Here is a 19,789-nt window from a genome sequence, read left to right as displayed (position 1 = left end):
CTTGAAATGCACCCGAAAAAAGTTTCATCTAAAACAATATGAAGCAAATTGCAACAATACTACTATTATATTGCATCTGTCATACTTTAGCTTCCAATAATTCAGTCTAATACAAAGTCTTAAAATTCAATGTCTATATATGTTTTAGTTAACTCAAGTTATTTTTAAAAAAACTTAAATCTAAATGTAATCAGTTTCGTTGAAATCCACTCCTATACGAATCCCTCCACTTTAGACATTGTTAATATTTTATCTTCTAAATTAGGATAAAGAACATTAAATGAGAACTAAAATCCATTAAAATGAGTGGTTTTGAATAAATTTCGGTCAATAATGAAAAAAAAGTTAAAAAGATAATGTTAAAAAAATATGGTTAGCACACTTCCATCAAATGGGTGATTTTCAATAATTATATTTTTTTTGTTTTTCATGATTTCTTTGGTATCAATTATCAAACACGCTGGTCCTTAAAAAGCGAGCTGCTACTGCCACACACACACACACACTAGAGTTGACGTGTGCTTAATGACTTAGACAGTGACACTTCACATCACTCTAGCTTACCTCTGCTTCTTTCTTTCGCATAAAACCTGCGACTTTTTTTCTTCAAACTTGTAACCTTTGCTGGCATCATCTTTGTCGGCTGGAGTCACGACATGAAGAACCTCAAAATGTCGGTTGCAGAGGATAAGTCTCAGTCTGAATATGAGATTATGGTGAAGAGGAATTGCAGGATTTGCTACCTCAGCATGGACATGGACATGACAAACCATAACAATGAATCAGCTGGGAATGCCATGACTCCCATTGAGCTGGGTTGTTCTTGTAAAGAGGATTTGGCTGCTGCTCACAAACACTGTGCTGAGGCTTGGTTCAAGGTCAAGGGTAACAAGTAAGCACTGTGCATTGCATTCTCAACAAAGCCTCCTAAATTGGAAATTCATGTGTATATATGATTGCATGCGGAGAACAACTGTAAAATTGTACTTATTCTAGTTTCAAATAATCCTTTTGGTGTCTTTTCAAGTTTTCATATTGTGAAAGAACTCTCGAGATTTTACTTAGTTAGGTACCTCCTGTGTGCCTTAGTTGTTTTTTTTAAGACACGGTTGTTCTGTCACTGTTTTAACTGACGAGGGAATAATATAAGAGAGAGAGGCTACCGAGTGGATCATATACTGTTATTTCTGATATTATATATATTCTAAGTTTCTGACTTTAGACTGCTTAATGTGAACATGGCATGTAAAGCATCTCGGAAACTCAAGCTGAAATGCTTGTTTTTAGGTAAAATATGGCTCAAAGATCAATGATTTTCTTTTAAAAGACGATTGCAGCACAATAAAGAAATGAAATTCATGATAAATACCGTGATTTTAAACAGTTCTTGCATGTGTTTATGATTGGTTAAGTCCAAAGGGATAAAAATGTTAATAGTGCTTGTCATATGATTAATGGTACTTTGATTTGTTTCTATTACCTTGGTAAAGTCCAAAAGTATCTCAATCTTACTTTTCTTTTTTGTTGATAAAAATGAACAGAGTTTGTGAAATCTGTGGATCCATTGCACGCAATGTAACTGTTGTAGCTGAAGTCCAAACGAATGAACAGTGGAATGAAGCAAATAATAATGCCTCAATGGTACCACCACCAACTGGACCTGCCCCCCAAGCAGAAACTAGACATCTCTGGCAGAGCCAACGGTTCCTGAATTTCATTCTTTCGTGTTTGGTCTTGGCTTTTGTCATATCCTGGCTTTTTCACTTCAATATGCCCTCATGAAATCTTGTATCTTCACAAATGAAGGGGGTAACTAAGATGAATGATTGCAGGTACCAAAATCAATTCCAGTGTCCCCATTCTTCATTGGAGCTTGTTCTTTGTTTACATGCACGATCTGTTCATGTAAATAAGTACAAGTATCACAAACGTTTATAAGTTAATTTGTTTCTTTACCTTGATCTGTCTCTTGTAGTATTCTTATCTTGGCTATCTCCATGTATAAATGTATGAATAGATAGACAAACAGGACAAATGGAGAAAAAAATATTAGAGACTGTATATTATTTTTATGTATTAAGAAAATAATCCAAGAATTTGGATTTTTCCCTTTTATTCTCTTTTTTTTTTCAATCTGAATCGAACGAGCATGTGAATATTTGCCAGTGGTAGGTTTATCTATAAGCAAGACAAAATGAAACCAAATAGAATTTATTAATTATATTACTATTTAGACATAAAATAAGGTACACTATGTATTTCATTATTTAAGTTAATGTTCAGATAACAAGACTAATTGATTGGTGTAACCTGATCAACCGTGAATCCAAATATTGTACTTAGTCCAATCTAACTTGTACATTTGGTAATTCAAGAACAACATTTTAAACCGGTGAAATTTGTCATGAACCATTATTAGAAGTGAGAATCGGACCCATTTTATTCGTAACTCATTATTCATGCCATTGCTAATTAAAAATGAGACAATCTTTTCCGAAAATCAAACCTATGTCCAGATATGCTTTTCATTATATATCTTTTTTTTATAAGCAGCAGTTAAAATTAATAGGAGTACAGGGTAATCTAACCCTTGTGTAAAAAGTATGACTAAGCCTCTACATCCATTAGAGAAGATTTAAAAGTTAATACATTCAATTGGACACGTACACCAATTGGATAGGAAAACATTAGAAATACCCCAGATTGTGCAATAAATCAGAACCAAGACTTGAACTCAAATCTATAGTATGAAGAAAACCAAAAGAGCAGTTACTAAAAAGGATCTTAATTGCATATGTAATGTGAAGCGGTGCGCAGAAAGAAAATGATGACCATTTTGATTTTGAATGTAAAATTATTTGGTATCACATTGGCGTTTTCATTTTTTTTACACAATTTTGGAGGTTTATTGTGCAACCAAGCATGTTGATTATTACACATCATTCACAAACTCTACTAAAAAATATTTATTGTGTATGTTCGATCTAGTGGTGCGGTGAAAGAAAATCGTGTCCATTTTGACTTTGAAGGTAAAGTTATCTAGTATTACATAAAGGTTTCCATGTTTTTATGCAATATTGGGAGGCTCATTGCAACCAAATATGTTGATTATTACACATTATCCACAAGCTCTACTAAAAATTATATTATTAATTGCATATGTTTGGTGTAGTGGTGCGGTGGAAGAAAGTGTCCAGTTTGTACAACCAAACATGTTGATTATTACACATCATCCATGAGCTTTAAACCATGAAATGTCACAAACATTTGCTAAGACATAATATAATGACCAACAATAGAAGATGGAAGGACTATAGATAAACTGAGCGGTGTTCAATGAAAACTTCAAACCTTGTGATAAATAGAAAAAGAGAAATGCTGGCAGTCACACTTTCAAGCACACTCTTGCAAATATATCTTCTATGATTAGTTATAATTTATTAAAAATTATAATAAATTATGGATCTCACATCTTATTAAATGATTCTCATGATTTTGTAACTTAAATAAATTTAAACCAATAATAGGATATGTGTTATGAAAAATGTGTTAAGGAATATGTTGTTAGCACTCTTCAATAAACAATTGTATTGTGGACTTCTCCAACACAAGATACTGAATTTAAATATGTGATGATCTTCCTAAAGAAAAGATTCAAACCTAGTAGGATGTTTAGCCAACACTAGATGCCAAGAAAATGCAAGGGCTTTGTAATTAAGAAGCACGATATCTCAATTTTTTTTCTTCTCAAGAGAGCTATATAGGAGCTATAACCATCTCACCCAAAGAGACGTGCTTAATATTGGACAATAAGGGCAACCTTGGAAAAAGCTCTTTAAAGCTTTTTTCACCCATCCACAAATCATGCTAAAGAAATGTTTGACTCGTCCCTCACCCTTTTAGATAACTTGTTCAAATAAGATGAATTAACATCATCAATAAGAAAATGATTTTTTTTTTTCGACACCACTTATCAACTTGACAAATAGAGTGTAAATTTACATAGCTGGACAATAATAAAGGAACGATCATCAATCAAATTTGATGTGTGGTGTGGCCCTAGTTCAGGATCGTTACAATCATGGATCGAATTTGATGGTTTTTAGGTCAAGCCCATTGGATTGAGCCTTCTAGGGGCCCAGTTCGGGACCTTCTAGATTTATCTTTAGTTGCTATTTTTTTTATTTGGCAAAATTAAAATTATACATTTGATTACCATTATTTTCACCATAATTTAATGGTTAAAATATTAATATGTGGAGTTTTTTTTTGTTTGGAGAGAATTAATATGTGAAGTTAATGAAATGATAAAGACAATACTAATTAATAAGTTAGTTCTGTGTAATATATTCTAAAATTTAAGAGAGAAAAATAATACTATTTAATTAAATAAAATATATTTAATTTAATTTAATTTAATTATATTAAACAGTTCAAATAATAGCAATTAATTTTATTTCATGCTAGCTATTCAAGCATACTTTAAGTTTTAAAAAATGAAATATTATAAGTATATACTTATGAGAAAAAATATTATGTACTGATATAGTCATTTAATCATTATTTATTATATATGATAAATTTATTAATTTTTAAAATAATTATCTTAAATTGATTTAAATAATAATTTATTATTAGATGATAAATGGAAGAATACTTAATGTTCTAATGTTCTGTAAAAAATAATACTTACATGTATCGTGTATGTAATATACATAATCTAAAAATTCACGTAGGTTTTAGATATTAGCGAAAATGGGAAATTATTGAGGGGACAACAAACAGAACTAGCCTCAAACTAGCCCAAAGGTCCATATATAGACGATTAAACGTGTTTACAATTAGACAAAGCATTAAGTAGGAATTTGTTTAGTTGAACATTGAGTAGGGCTTTTGTCTTCTGGTTTATGTCTCTTAATCATTCCCTTTTATATATTATCTCAATAATTTATAGTAATGACAATTAGAGTCTGTACATGTCGCATTAAAAAATGTTCATATTTTTTTCATAACTTTTCTCCCATTTTTTTCTCCTGCATGTTATTCAATCTCATCCATACAGACGTGATGGGCTGAAAGTTTATTGGAATGGTGTCATTTGTGGAAGTTCTGTAGCAGAAAAAATAGAGAATACTAAAAGTAATATAACTCATTTAAAGCAAAGTGCCAAAAAAGGAAGAAACGACAAGGAAACGTAAAAGACATTATGTGGACGATTCCCACGTGATAGGTCGGTCACCATGCTGCGTACGTCAAGTCATAAGTCTAAAGTTTAATTTCAATGGAAGAAAAAAAAATACTACTAACAAAGATGAACAAAAAAATACTCCATTTATAAGATTTAGGTTTAAATTGTTGGTTATGTATTTTTATAAAATTTAATTTATAATGTTTTTATATTAATTACTTTTAGACTAAAAATATTTGTTATTAAACAATATATATTGACAAACTATTTGAAAAAAAATTAATAATGACAAAGATGATTTTTAAAAATTTATAAATTTAAGATAAATTTATTACTATTAATTAAATTAATTACTTTTTTTTAATCTTATCAATAAGATAATTGAGTCTTATATAATATAATAAGAGAGAATAGTATAGTAGCGTTTTTGCACCCTAACTATTTTTTTTATTGGTCAAGGAGAAATGTAGTAAGTAAAATGAAATTAAACATAAAGAGTGTATAATAGGACAAAAGGGTATAAGTATGAAGTGAACAATTAGAATTCTATGATTAATAGCACCGAAAAAAGAATCATATGATTAATAATTAGTCGGAATGAATTGTAGATAGTGCACGGTTGCTGCCGCTAATCGGCGAAATTAGCGCTTGAGTCTCATGTGGACATCAAGTTAAACACATGGCACTGCAATCTATTTGTCACCAAGATTCCCCCACATTGATGCAGTTTATCTTAAATTTTTGTTCTAGTATGATTATGTTAACAAGTGCATCATTAAATGTTTGCATAAAACCTTTTTAATTTAATATTAATCTTATAAAATATTTATAGAATGTTTTAATTATCTTTAATGATTTCTTCTGATCCCATATGCATCTCGTTTTTTGAACATTTAGACTCTGATTTTGTCACCATATACGTAAATATAAGACGACGCAATTATAAGAGATATGTACGAAGCATTATTTAAAATTTTGTTGACAATTGACATGTTCATAAGGAAGTGAGATTCAATTCATTTTATTCTTCCACGGCAAGATTAATTGGAGGCGCCTTCTCTGATAATACTTTGTTTTGTTTTGGGTATTATAGTTGTATATTTCGTTTTGTTGAGGGGATGAGGCTGGGTATAAACTTATTTATCTTTAATTAAGTAATTATCAATTATTAATCTTGCTTGGTCGGTTGCTTAAAATTCTGAAGTATATGTTTTTTTTTCTTTTTGAAGTTATCTTAAGATATTCTGAATTACTGAGTGCAATGTTTGACGTATATGGAAAATTAATAATGCTTTATTCCAATCATAATATATACCTTTTTGGCTTTTTCGCTAAAGTCAAGTTTAGTTTTATAAGTATTTATGATGTGCCGTTAATATTTATGTTTGATTCTATGCAAATAAAACTTTGGGGAAAGCAAATTAATTAGAGACAAATTAATGATGGAATCTTTATTAATTAATGGATGGCATTCAAGTAGAACATGCTTAATTTTGATTAGAGGAGTGTCGCTAACATTTCTTGATTGATAAAATAAAATTTTAAATTTGAGATCAATTTTTTTATAAATAAAACTTGTGATATGTTTGATAAAATAATTGACAATACAACCTCACTTAAATAATTTGAATATTTATCAACTGTATCTAACTTTTTTTTTTTTTTTACAATAGTGGGTTACTGGATTAGAAGCCTAAACTAGAATCCGTGAAAGAAAGAAACAACAGACACATGTTTAAGTGACGAGGAGTCTGAAAGATAGACACTCCTTCGGATATACTCATACCATGTTTAACAAGTCTATCTACTACTTAATTAGTCTCCTTTGATATATGAGAGCAACTGACTTGATGGGCATTCACTATGTACCTCTCAATTTATAACTTTTTTTAATTATGATTAACAAGTAATGATAAAGTTCATTATATAAAATTTCACAAAGAATTTTATAATTATTACGTGAAGCAAATACGTAAATAAATTTTTAAGTTATTTATAAATATTTAAATTTACCATGGTCAAATTGAACCCAAATTAACTTTATCATATATGCAACTTAATATTAAAAGCACATAAATATCTTCCGCATGCATGTATACAAAGTACAAACATACACAAAATTACAATTTTATACAAGAAATGATTTAAATAATAGTAATATTTTATCTATTGTATTACTCAATGAATTTATTTTAACTAGATAATTATAATTTTATTTATAACTATTACCACATATGTAACTCTAATTTTTTTTATAAAGGTCTCGTTTTTTTTTTATACTTTGGAAAATAAAGGTCTCTTGTTTAATCTCAAAATATTTATTAAGTATTAAATCAATAAATTTAAAAATAATTTCATGAAAATTTTAATGAATAAATTATTTTTTAATGAATTATAAAAATTAAGTTCAATATTCATATTTGAAGCAATTCAAGTATAAATTTTAGTTTAATTTGTTTAAGTAAACTATCCAAATTTGAATAGTCTCGATTAATTTCACAAGTTAATCCTAAAGTGCAAGTACTCAACCTTAATGGGAAATGTTTAAATTCAACTGCAACTAAAAAAATAGTTATAATTAATACCATAATTTATACTTTTGTTTAATTTTAATTAAATGATTATATATGATAATTTAAGTAAAAAAATTGTAACCAAATCAAAAAGAATATTTTCTTTGATGATAATTTAAGGAATATACATTTATATATAATATAATATATTTGGTTCGTGTGTTGAGCTATTGTGCAATCTACGGAGATTTCAGAGGGGACATGATAACCTTAAGAAAATAATGTATGTAATACTATTAAAGAATACATTATTTTGTTTATATATAAGAAATAAATAAAATTCTACTATATAATTTTCTACTAGTTGTGACGGGAAGATTGTTACGTCGTCGCAAGACCCAACAGACAATAAAGATTTGTAACAGAACGTGCATGGCATGATTGGAAACGACAACAACTTAATTTGTCGGTTAATACATCCTCGTCAGCTAAACCGGTTTCTTCTCAAATGGATTGGACCACTTTATTCGATCAATTTGATGGGAAATAGGATTAGGGCACACCTCACATGCTCGTGTTCCCTACCCATTGGAGTCGACATGGATTGCTAGATTCACTTGCTCCTAACCAGTTTCTCATCCTAGGTCATCAATTACAATTTTGAATGTTGCTGCCATTTATTTACCAATCTTGTGTGGTTCTTGGACATGCGTCTCATTGGTGTGCGTGTGTGTATCATTTTCTTTTGCTTGTAGTAGTGTACGTGGATAACCATGATCTTATCTAATTTATTATACTATATAATTTGGGGGGATGCATGTTTGTGGAAGATACATACCAATCTAGTCTCTTTGTAAGTACTCATCTTTTTTTTAGTTCGTTTTATTTTTCCCCACACTTTGGATGTAGGTTGTTTACATGTTAATGAAACACACTTACATTAAATTAAAGAATTGTTTACACGTTAATCAAACTAATAACTCACTTAGGAAAATCCAAATCCTTATAAAAAAATCATCTCAAATTTTATTTTCTTAACCCTATTTCCTCCTTTGATTTCATCAAGACTATTTAGGGGCTTTCGATCTTCTGTCACCTTCAGAAGTCCTGAGCCATTCAAAAATAAATTATTTGTGCATAAATTTGTCTAAAGAGAAAGTATCTCAATTAGTGGTGAACCAATTTAGTGTATATTTTACCCTCTCACAATACAGGAAATTAATTAATATTGTCAATTTGTATATAGTTACTATCTTACATAGTTATGTGAAAAAGACTGGATACCACCTTGTTACTATCTTACACATATTTATTTATGGTTCTAGTACTTCTCAAATTGTCCTATGATTTAATACTCAGCAATTATTTGGAATAAGAGGTTGAAATCGAGCCCATCTGATTGAGTAATATTTAAGAAGACTCGCAAGAATCACTCAAACTTTATGAAGTCCTCGTTACTCTCAAGTTATCAACTTGAAAGTGGAATGGATCAATAGCCTATTCTACCCAGAATCAGATATTTGATCCTACTTGGTTACCCAATAGTCAATGAAATAATAACAGATTTGACCAATTGACTCTCCCTTTTCTGGAGATACAAATTTTGAACCGAAAATTAACATGAACAATTAATCAGGGTAAGTAGAAACATTGATGTGAAAGACTACCAACTTACCAAACTAAGTGTATGAATTAGAGGAGTTTCATTTTTTCTCCAGCTAGAAAATTAATGAAGATATCATCAGCACAAAGACAGTGACAGTATATCTAAAAGGTAACATAAAACAGTAACTTAGCAGTTCAAAAATCGACAACCTAACTTAACATGCTCCCTTTATTTAAAAAAAAGACTAACATGAAATTAATGAAACTATACATACATGTCACCATCAACAACAATATTAAATTAAAAGTTAACAAATAAGCTTAATTAATGAGACCTCTATTTAAGTTAGTATGAAGTGCATGTAGTGAATAATAGAAGCGTGCAAACACGACATAGACATAGCGGACCACGTTACATATTAAGGGTGGACCCTCCATTGGTTTGGTTGGCAATCTTTTCCAAAGTTTCATACTCAATACTACTCTTCATACTACAACTAGCATTCATTCTTCTATCTTTCTATTCAAGACTTGCTTTCCTTGCCTCTCTCGTTACTTTAATTTCTCATATATCCTTAGCTATCTAATTAGTCTTTATTATCTCCAAAGTATCTCACTCTTGGGTCCGGAATCAGAAGTACTTAACTAATCCTTTGCTATGAAGAAGCTGTGTCCCAATCTTGATCGTGAGGATGGGCTCGAAACCGTGCTTGAGGTCCCTATCCCAGAGGAGATTCTCACACACAAGAGTGGAACCACCAAAGCTTGGCACAACATGAAGAACTGGATGAAGCCACACGCTGAATCGAGATCAAATTCAGCATCCATGGCAGCAGTTTTTGGAGGGAAAAACACAGAGATTCAGCTTTTGTTAGGTGTTGTTGGAGCGCCATTAATCCCTTCACCTATCGCCTCTGACAACCAACCCATCACTCGCAGCATTAAAGACCAACACATTGTCAGTGATCTTTTCTTTAATTTCACTTTTTTTTTTTCAATAGACAATGATTCAAGGACAAAATTTATATACAATTCTTTAAGTGTTGTTTGTACGGTTCTTCAATCTGGAGTTTCATTTTGATAATCTACATGCAAACATTTTTTAGGTAAATTAACCAAATGAAACTCCAATTCTGATTAGAGAACAATATACAAACAACACCTATAGAACTAGAACTGTACCAAAGTTTTATTAGAAAAAAGTAGAGACCATTTCGTTTTATTAGAAAAATTAAAATTAGTGACAGAAGCAGAACATGCAATTTTTTAACACTCCATCACTAAAATTGTTGTGGAGCTAGAATATTTGGCGAGGGAAAATAATATTTCCGTCGCTAAATTTGGTTACTAATTTTGTTATGTTCACTGATTGTGTTTGTGTGTTGTGTATGCTTGTGCAGGAGGTTTCAATGGCTAAATACATAGTGAAGCAGTACGTGGCGGCGGTGGGAGGAGAGCGTGCTTTGAATAGTGTGGACAGCATGTATGCTATGGGGCAGGTGAAGATGGCAACATCAGAGTTTTCAGCAGGGGAAGGGAGTGTGAATAGTAAGAAGGTGAAGAACTTGCAGATGAAGGGAGAGGTGGGGGGTTTCGTGGTGTGGCAGAAGAGGCCAGAGTTGTGGTGCCTAGAGCTTGTGGTTTCTGGCTACAAGATCAGTGCCGGGAGTGATGGTAAAGTGGCATGGAGGCAAACCCCTTGGCATCATTCTCATGCTTCTAGAGGCCCACCAAGACCTCTCAGACGTTTCTTACAGGTAATCATAAGTTCTTCATAGTTCTAATCATTTTTTTTAAAAAAAGGGTGGATTAATTTTTTGTATGGAACTTAAAGGAGCATGCTTAATTATGATGCATGTCATGATAAAATTGATGATATGTGATTGTTTGTTTGTATAGGGCAGAATAGAGCATGCTTGATTATGATTAGTATATGGGTGGGGTAAAAAATGGAATCATTCTACTAGAGGACGTTATTCTTCACTGATTTTCATGGTAATTGGAGAATTGCCTCTAGAGACTTGCTATGCCTAGTATGCGTGAAGTGGGTTCCTTTGATAAATATGAATAGTCTAAAGGATCATTGAAGTCCAACCTTGCTTATGGCTTAAGGGATATAATGTTTATTAAGTAGTTAAGAAAGAAGAAAAAGTAACATATCCGATTCTTTCTATTAACAAAAAATTAACAATTAATATTTACCTGATAAAAAAATCATGCTTAAGAGTTACTTTAGTTTTTTCTCTTTATACTTTCTTTAGTGTTTTGCTTTGTTTCTTATGTGCTGCTTTCCCACTTCAAGTACTCTCTTTCAAACTCCTCAAATAGTCTTTGCTCCACTTAGCATATGAGAAGAAAAGTGGGGTTGGTTGTTGTCAACCTCCGAAACCAACACATGCCAGCAAGGAAGGAAAAAAGTCCGCGTAACAAAGTGCTTCCCATTTTCTAAAGGAATTAGCAAACGATAAAAAAAATTAAAAAAAAAAAAGCTTATTTTCTTTGTTGTTGCTTTCCCATTGAAATTTATGTCCCTAATTATCCCCTCCCAGAACCATAAGGTCTTAAATATTAAATTTTAATAAAAGGTCAACATTCTGAGAAGGGAACACGGGGAAAATCTCCCTTTAAAAGTCAAATAGGGAATTTTTCCTAGTTATTAGTAGTTGCGATTAAGACAAGTCAACAATAATATCTGAACCTTTCCTCCGTGTGTGACAACCTGTTCTCATCCATTGCGAAGCTGCTTTATTCTTTTGCCTGGACCCCCCCAGTCTTGAACCAATTGGATTTGTTATTTACTTGCCGTTCGGTAAGATATAAAATTTGACCTTCACGTGTGACCTCCACCAATGTAAAAGTTAGTAAATGTTAACAATATAAATTTTATTTTAACTTCTAAATATTTTGTTTATAGAAATTTTAACTTCTAAATGTTAAAATCTCAATTCCATGATATATTCAGTTGAGCTCTCATATCATGTTAAAACGTAAAGTAAGAGTCTAATAGGAGAATGTATATGTATATTAAGTATATAGAAGGTGTATTGTCCAAACAATCCAAACCAATTGGCAGGACCCAATCCTTGGATGCTTATATACACTTTTAATTATCTTTAACTATTTCATGAGAGACTTTTGACTATATTTGATAAATCTAGCTAAAAGCTAACCGAAAACTGAAAAATTAACTAATAGCGGGAAGCTGAAATTAAACCCTTTTATACAAGGTGGTAATATGAGAAAGTATGGGTTTTCAAGAGCTTTAAGTATAATATACCAAAAAAAGAAGAAAGAAAAAAATGTACACTGCTAAGACACAATAACTAGAATTTGCCTATAGTAAAACACATTATTATATGCATGTTTAGTTTGTAGTTAGAAATGTTGCACCGCAAGTTCCAAAATGTAAGTATCCTGATCTATTGACAAAATGACTTTTGTCTCAAACATAATTTTGTAACAGATTTTCAAACATTATGTATGTGCACCATGGATTCTTACATTAGATGTCAGAAACTCTATAACAGCGAATTCACGTTTTGATTATGATATATAGGCAAATGATCTAATACTTTTTTTTTTTAACAGGGTCTTGATCCAAGGTCCACTGCTAATCTGTTCAGCAATTCTATATGCATTGGAGAGAAGACAGTGAACAACGAAGACTGCTTCATACTGAAACTCGAAGCGGAGTCATCGACACTGCGAGCAAGGAGCAACAGCAACGTGGAGATAGTTCGCCACACGGTGTGGGGCTACTTCAGCCAAAGAACAGGTTTATTAGTTCAACTAGAAGACTCACATTTGCTCAAACTTAAGTCTCACGAAAGCGAGAGCATATACTGGGAAACCAACATGGAGTCCCTGATCCAAGACTACAGAACCGTGGATGGAATCCAAGTAGCACACGCTGGGAAGACATGGGTGTCCTTGTTCAGGTTCGGTGGCGGCCCCGAGACACATTCGAGGACGAGAATGGAAGAGGTTTGGCAAGTTGAGGAAGTGGACTTTAACGTTAAAGGGTTGTCCATAGATTGCTTTTTGCCACCTAGTGATTTGAAGAGAGAGGAAGAAGAGAATGATCAAGAATGTGGTGGTGGTGGGGTTGCAATAAGCAATAATAATGCCAAGTTGCCCTACAAGATTCGTTCGGCTTCTTTTAGGATTAGTGCTTCTAAAGTAGCTGCTGTGAACTTGGATGATTCTTCGTGTACCAGCAGCGAGAGTGATGAAGATTTGTGAATTAATCTTTCTTTGCGTTCCTTGCATCGTTTCGTAAATAGGTCGGTACATGCATGGTCCTCGAGTTTGTAGTTGAGCTATAATATATATATTAGCTTAACTCCTTCTCTTCTCCCCATAAACTGTTAAGTATAGAACGAGAAACAATTTTCAATACTCAATAGAAACCTCTACTTCTACCTTTTTCTTTTTGCCATCCAAATCCAATGGAGTCGTGAACATTAGGAATAAAAACCAAAGGGCAATTTAATCTGCAATGTGAATAACTTACACACACATTCCAACCATGAATCAAAGGGCTTCATTTCCCAGTACCCTCTATTCTAGTTTCTAGATGCCTCGCATTTGTCATGCAAATAGGCTCATTTATAAGCTGGCAAAATAGTATATATCAGCAAAGGTAACTGCAGAAAAGGTCTAAACAAGAACTAAAGCTGTGAAACTGGACAAGAAAACAATGTGATTGGACTCTGACAGTGACTGTACATATTAGCCTTTTATTTTATTTTTTTCATAATTATTGTTTTGGTTGAGGAAAATCAAGAAAGCATAATAAGTTTTTTTACTTTCAAATGGTGCTTTGCCTGAACAAACGACAGATGGTAGATAACATAAGACTTTCTGATATAGGGAAACAATAGGTGCAGAACAACTTGAGCTTTCCTTCAACAAACAAATGGTAGGATAATTTAAGAAGTTTAACATGAGATTGATATATATAGGTGGGCATTTACGTTGTGCCTCAACTGAAATATTATTTGCTTTAATATGACAATGAAGCACACACTATTTTTTACTAGCTAGTCAATTGCATGCATAGTAGTCTTATTCTATATCCTACCTAGGTGGAGTTTGCATCAAAATGGCTCACGTCTAGCCAAGTTTGATATGAATGCAAGCATAAGATTGGAAGGCATGACATAGAAGAAAGAGGGAAGAGACTCTAATAGATAGAAATCGACTAGCTATATATCCATTATCCACCTAAAAATAAAAAATCAAAGGCAATATGTATGAGTTATACAGTATAAACCTAATCTTTAATGTTAGGAAATAAACCTAGTGGAATAAACAACAAACAATAAAAGCCTTATCCCACTACAGATAAACCTAGAGGAGTATAAGCAAAAAATTGTAGACTAATAAAAGTACAAGTAAACTGTAGACAAGGTAAGAGGAATTGGTAGCTGATATTATGTGCTATATCAGCATTTGATTGAATTACAATTTGATGACAGCTATTTCCTTCAGTCTATTTTGTTGATTCATAAATTGAATTGCTTTTTGCAATACATGTGGCCGGTTGATTGTTAGTAAAGATATCAGTGAACTCTAGATGTAGCAGATTTCAGTGACAATATGTCACTAACCAATCTATCAAGGAAACAGTAAGACGAACCACCTTGTTTCAAGGAAACATTTACCTTTTCCTTCAAATTTAAGGCATTCTCTCTAATCTCGTTCCCTTCATCCCCAACCATGAGTGTTTTAATGGTCTTCTCTACCTCTCCTCTATCTAGCTTATTCTGTAATTGCACCCCAACCCTCCAAACACTGCTTGCATATTTGGCATTGACCTTTTGGTCTGCAAAACATGGCATACAAATCATTGGAACCCCTTCACATATGCTCTCTAGAGTTGAGTTCCAACCATTATGAGTCCAAAATGCTCCCACTGCAGGATGGCTAAGCACTTGTTCTTGAGGAGCCCATTTGACAATGTAGCCTCTTCCTCCCAAATTCTCTAGGAACCCACTTGGCAATGGTTCAAACCATTCTGAACCATGGATTAGCCCAGGTCGAATCACCCACAAGAACGGCTGCTTGCTGTTGGCTAACCCCCAAGCAATCTCCAAGAACTCAGCCTCACTTATTGCTGCAATACTCCCAAAACTCACATAAACAACACTGTTACGATCTTGTTGGTCTAACCAAGACATACAACTTCTGTCTGGGGTCAACAAGCTAGTAGAAGACGCAGAGCCTGTAAGCAAGTGTTTGTGAAAAGGGCCTATAGGGTATATTGGTATGGAAAAATCTTGGCGCAATTTTGTCAAAGCAGATGATTCCAACTCTTCAAAGGTGTTCCAAATAACCCCTGAAGATGCCTTGCATTCCTCAACAAAGCGACAAACTAGTTTATAGAATGCCTCAGGATCCTGCGACTGAAACTTTGGAAGATCTTTCACCTTGAGTGGTGGGAGATCCACCACAGGCTCATCCAATCTAGATTCTGAATTTTCAACAAGTAAAGATGAAAATTTTAGGCCCTTTCATCTCAAGGCATGTTGCTTCAATTTGCACTTCAAAAAGAAAATAAATCATAAAAGCAAAATGACATATTTTTATTATAATATCTATAAAAATGCATAAAATAAAAGTTTAATTGCATTTTTAGTCCCTTGGATATAGTGATTGAATGATTTTGGTTCCTCGAGTTCCAATTGCATCAATTGAGTCTCTCAAATTTTCTCTCATTCACAGTCCCCCCCTCCCCCCATCTTAATTTTCTCTCATTCACAATTCCTTGATATTGCTTTTGTTGTTCTTTGTTTACTCTCATAAAAACAATAAATTTACCCACACAAGCATTGCTAACACAGACTTAAGTCAATATTTTGTGCTTATCAACTGGTACACCGTATTACTCATTGTCATGTCATGTCCAAGTTAGCATGTTAGCTAGTTTGTTAAATACTTGATGAAATAAAGAATCAAGGAATGTGATGGAAGAAAACCCAAGTGATCCAATGGGGGCAATTGGAGGGAAGGGGACTAAAATCGAACAATTGTGGGACTAAAAATGCAATCAAATCTAAAACAAAAAAATAAAAACTTTATCATCATCTTCTATTTTACTAAAAAAATCCATAACTTAGACATTCCTAATTACCATGAAGAATGAAGTAAGCCTAAACTAGTCCTGAAAAATAAGGAATCCCCCGGGACCAGTTTGGCATCCCCAGTATATAAAATGGAAACCAATCAATGAAACAAACACATATCATTTTGGAATTTGAAACCAATCACGTTTGACAAAAGGGTATAAGAAAAAAACTGAAGAAGAACGAAACCTTGTACGGGGAGGTAACCCTTTTCTCTAAGAAGTGGAAAAGAGGCAAAAACAAGAAAAGACGAGGCTCCACCAGTTCTGAGCACAAGGCGCGGGAGCTTCAACTCGTCACAAACAGGTTGAGTGAAGTGAAGTGCAGCATCGGAAATGAAGCAAGAAACAGGTTCCTGATGAGACAGCACCGAAGAAGCCAACCATTCCTTCAAAGGGTGCTTGCATCTGATGTTGATGAGGTCGGTGAGGAGCACGGCGTCGAGTGTTGAAGCTTCTGTTTCTGATAAGCCGTCGGGGATGGCGTGGAAGGTGAAGTGAGGGTAGGAAGAAGGGTTTGGGGAGTTGAAGATGGTGTGGAGAATGGTGATGGAGAAGCCCTTTGAGAAGAGGATGTCACCGAGGTGGAGAAATGGTGTTATGTGGCCTTGTAATGGTGATGGCATCAGCAATAGTCTGTGCCCTTTGCCTCTCTGTTTCTCCTCCTCCATTTACAGGGTAGACCAAAAGAACAAAGGGTGAATGTGAATGATCTAACTAACCGGTAATTAAGATGACTGATGACAATATAGCATGATTGATGATCTGAGTGAGTTGGAGTTGGATTGAAATTGTTATCTTTGAGAGTGTTTTAGATCGCAACGTCTCTTCTCTAGATTCTAGTATTAGGAATACTATCACTGTGCGAGTCTTCATGCTTATCTCTTCGTTGACTCCCATAAAATGCGCGGTGAAGATACACATAAGAATGATTTAATTCTAAATTTTACAATTAAACTTTTATTATTTTTATAAATTTTGTTACTCAACTTTTTTTTTTACAAATTGTACCACTCAATTTTTATAATTTTGTGAATTTTATTACCACTCAATTTTTTTTTCAGAAATTTTATCATCTAGTTTTTAATATTTCAAAAAATTTATCATCCAATTTTTTTATTTTTATATAATTTATCATCACATGAATAACAAAATAATGTTGTTGGTCCCCGGAAGTGTGAGGTGGTAAGAAAGTTATTTGAAATATGGAAAATTTGAATTTAATTTCCAAATGCTTAAAAACCAATTTGATAATAAATTATATTTTTTAAGATCAATTTAATATTAAATTATAAAATTTAATGATCAATTTGTTATTAAATTATTTGTAAGACTAATCCATCACACTTTTTACACATTTGTGGACTAAATTTTTTATTCTTTATGGACCATATTGTCACCACCTCACACTTCATAAACTAAAATGGGTTTTTATCCCTTTTTTGTGACACATCAATTATGTTAAAATGCGCAAAAATAAAAAACTTGAGCAGTAAAATTCACAAAAATATAACTTAAGTGATAAAATTTGTAAAATAATAAAAGTTGAGTGATAAAATTTACAAGTAAACCAATAATAATAATAATGTACACATATATTATAGGTAGGGATGACAAAACGAGTCGAACTATGTGGGTCGGCCTAGTCCGCTATCAATTTAGCAGGTTGGGGTGAAGATCTGGGTCCACCAGGTTGTGGCCTGTCCCACCTAACCTGCTAGCCTACCGAGCTAGAGGTGGGGGCGGGCGAGTTGGCTTGACAGCTCGTAATATTAATTTTTTTATAAGTAATAATTATATTAATATAAGACTATGAAAAAAATAAAAATAAAAAGGTATGAAGGGTCTTTTAGTTTGATTTATGTTTAATTACTTTGTGTTGTGATTTAACTACATGGTAGACTTATTGTTATTAATTATTATTGAAGACTATTAATATTTTGTATGGTTTAAATACTTTGTGTGATTTCAAATTTTAAGACTACTTTGTTATTTTAAATACTTTGTATTGTCATTATTTTTAAGAGTTTCTATTTTTTTTAAAGGATAGAGTGGCTCAGCATATTCAACTTGTCAAGTCTGAGCGGGTTAGCCCGTCCCACCTCATTTTTGGTGAGCCAATGACGGAAAAGGCTAGCCCATTTTGTCATTCCTAATTATAGATGACAAAATTGACTACCTGATCTTACCTTAGGTTACAAGTTACAATGAATCAGATTACAAAAGTTCAGTTTTAATTTGGGTCTAAAAATTGAAATCTAAATTCTTTAAAAGCTCAATTATTGCATGCTTAGCCCACTTTGAATCAACATTTGATTAGATTAAAATACCAAATTAAAAATTTTAAATCCAAACCCTACATTTCATCGAACATGTTTGGACTGATCCTATTAGTCCGACCCATTTTATTACTCTGGTGTGTATGCTATGGTTCACTGTACTGTTTGGATTAGTATACTATTGTTTGGAAGAGCTAAGCCAGCAAGGTGCCCTACTAAACAAATTTGGAATTGGATTCCTGCCGTTTACAGAGACTATAACAAGTCCTTAGAGTTAATTGCTTTCATATATTAAAAATTAATAAAAATATAAGCTGAAAAAATGGATTTGGTTCCTTGCAGTTACAAAACAAAATGTAAGAATAATCCTACCATTATTTTTTTTCATACATTAAAAAGCTAAAATAAAATGTAGGTAAATAATTTGTCATTTCCGTCAATAAAACAATAATTTGTGTCATTTGATTATTATAAAGATAGTGCATATAATCAAATAATGAATACGGAGAGCTTTGATTGTCTAATAAATGTATATATCGCTTAGTATTTTTAGTCTTTTCTCTCAAGGTATACAAGATTTTTTGAGAGTTTTGTATTTTTTCAAGAATTTACATAAAGCTTTACAAGAAAGAATGAAAGAATAATTCACGTAAATAATTCATGTCGTGTTTCTTCAAAGCTTGTGTGTGTGTACGTGCGCGTGCATGTCTGCGTGTGCGTGTGTGTGTTGTGTGTGTGTGTGATAACGTGCCTTATACTTCAATAGAAAAAGTTATTTCTTTCTTCATAGCAAGTCTGCAACAACAGAACGTGCTTTTTGATGAGGATCAATGTCTTTCAAATTGTGGACTTCATTTATTCCTCACAAGACTTTAACAAATCTTAGGAGAATGTTTTAAGCATGAAAGAATCTCAGATATAAAGTATTGAATGAAAGTCTTAAATACACTACTTAAATGTTATATTAGATTGTCTTATGAGTGTATGGTCTAAAAACTTTTAACACAAATACATACAAATATATCATGATTTGATAGCATACATAAAAATATATCATGATTTGATAATATATCAAACA

At 32.5% G+C, this 19,789-nt stretch overlaps 3 protein-coding genes across 3 annotated transcripts; 2 read left to right on the top strand and 1 right to left on the bottom strand.

The window, feature by feature from the left end:
- Positions 1-516: 516 nt before the first annotated feature.
- LOC114380831 lies at positions 517-2,068 on the top strand. Its single transcript, XM_028339900.1, has 2 exons — positions 517-892; positions 1,542-2,068. Exons 1-2 carry the CDS (start codon positions 657-659, stop codon positions 1,780-1,782), a joined length of 477 nt encoding a protein of 158 aa, XP_028195701.1. The 5' UTR covers positions 517-656; the 3' UTR covers positions 1,783-2,068.
- Positions 2,069-9,685: 7,617 nt separating this feature from the next.
- On the top strand, positions 9,686-13,744 carry LOC114381394. Its single transcript, XM_028340636.1, has 3 exons — positions 9,686-10,264; positions 10,707-11,063; positions 12,895-13,744. The coding sequence occupies exons 1-3, from the start codon at positions 9,965-9,967 to the stop codon at positions 13,546-13,548; spliced, it is 1,311 nt and encodes a 436-aa protein (XP_028196437.1). The 5' UTR covers positions 9,686-9,964; the 3' UTR covers positions 13,549-13,744.
- A 751-nt stretch (positions 13,745-14,495) lies between these two features.
- LOC114381393 (UDP-glycosyltransferase 76B1-like) lies at positions 14,496-17,290 on the bottom strand. Its single transcript, XM_028340635.1, has 2 exons — positions 16,623-17,290; positions 14,496-15,781 (listed from the first exon to the last, which is right to left on the bottom strand). Exons 1-2 carry the CDS (start codon positions 17,101-17,103, stop codon positions 14,871-14,873), a joined length of 1,392 nt encoding a protein of 463 aa, XP_028196436.1. The 5' UTR covers positions 17,104-17,290; the 3' UTR covers positions 14,496-14,870.
- Between the last annotated feature and the right edge of the window lie 2,499 nt (positions 17,291-19,789).

Source organism: Glycine soja, chromosome 13, assembly GCF_004193775.1.
Source record: "Glycine soja cultivar W05 chromosome 13, ASM419377v2, whole genome shotgun sequence".
Classification (NCBI taxonomy): Eukaryota; Viridiplantae; Streptophyta; class Magnoliopsida; order Fabales; family Fabaceae; genus Glycine; species Glycine soja.
This window is presented reverse-complemented; position numbering and strand designations above follow the sequence as displayed.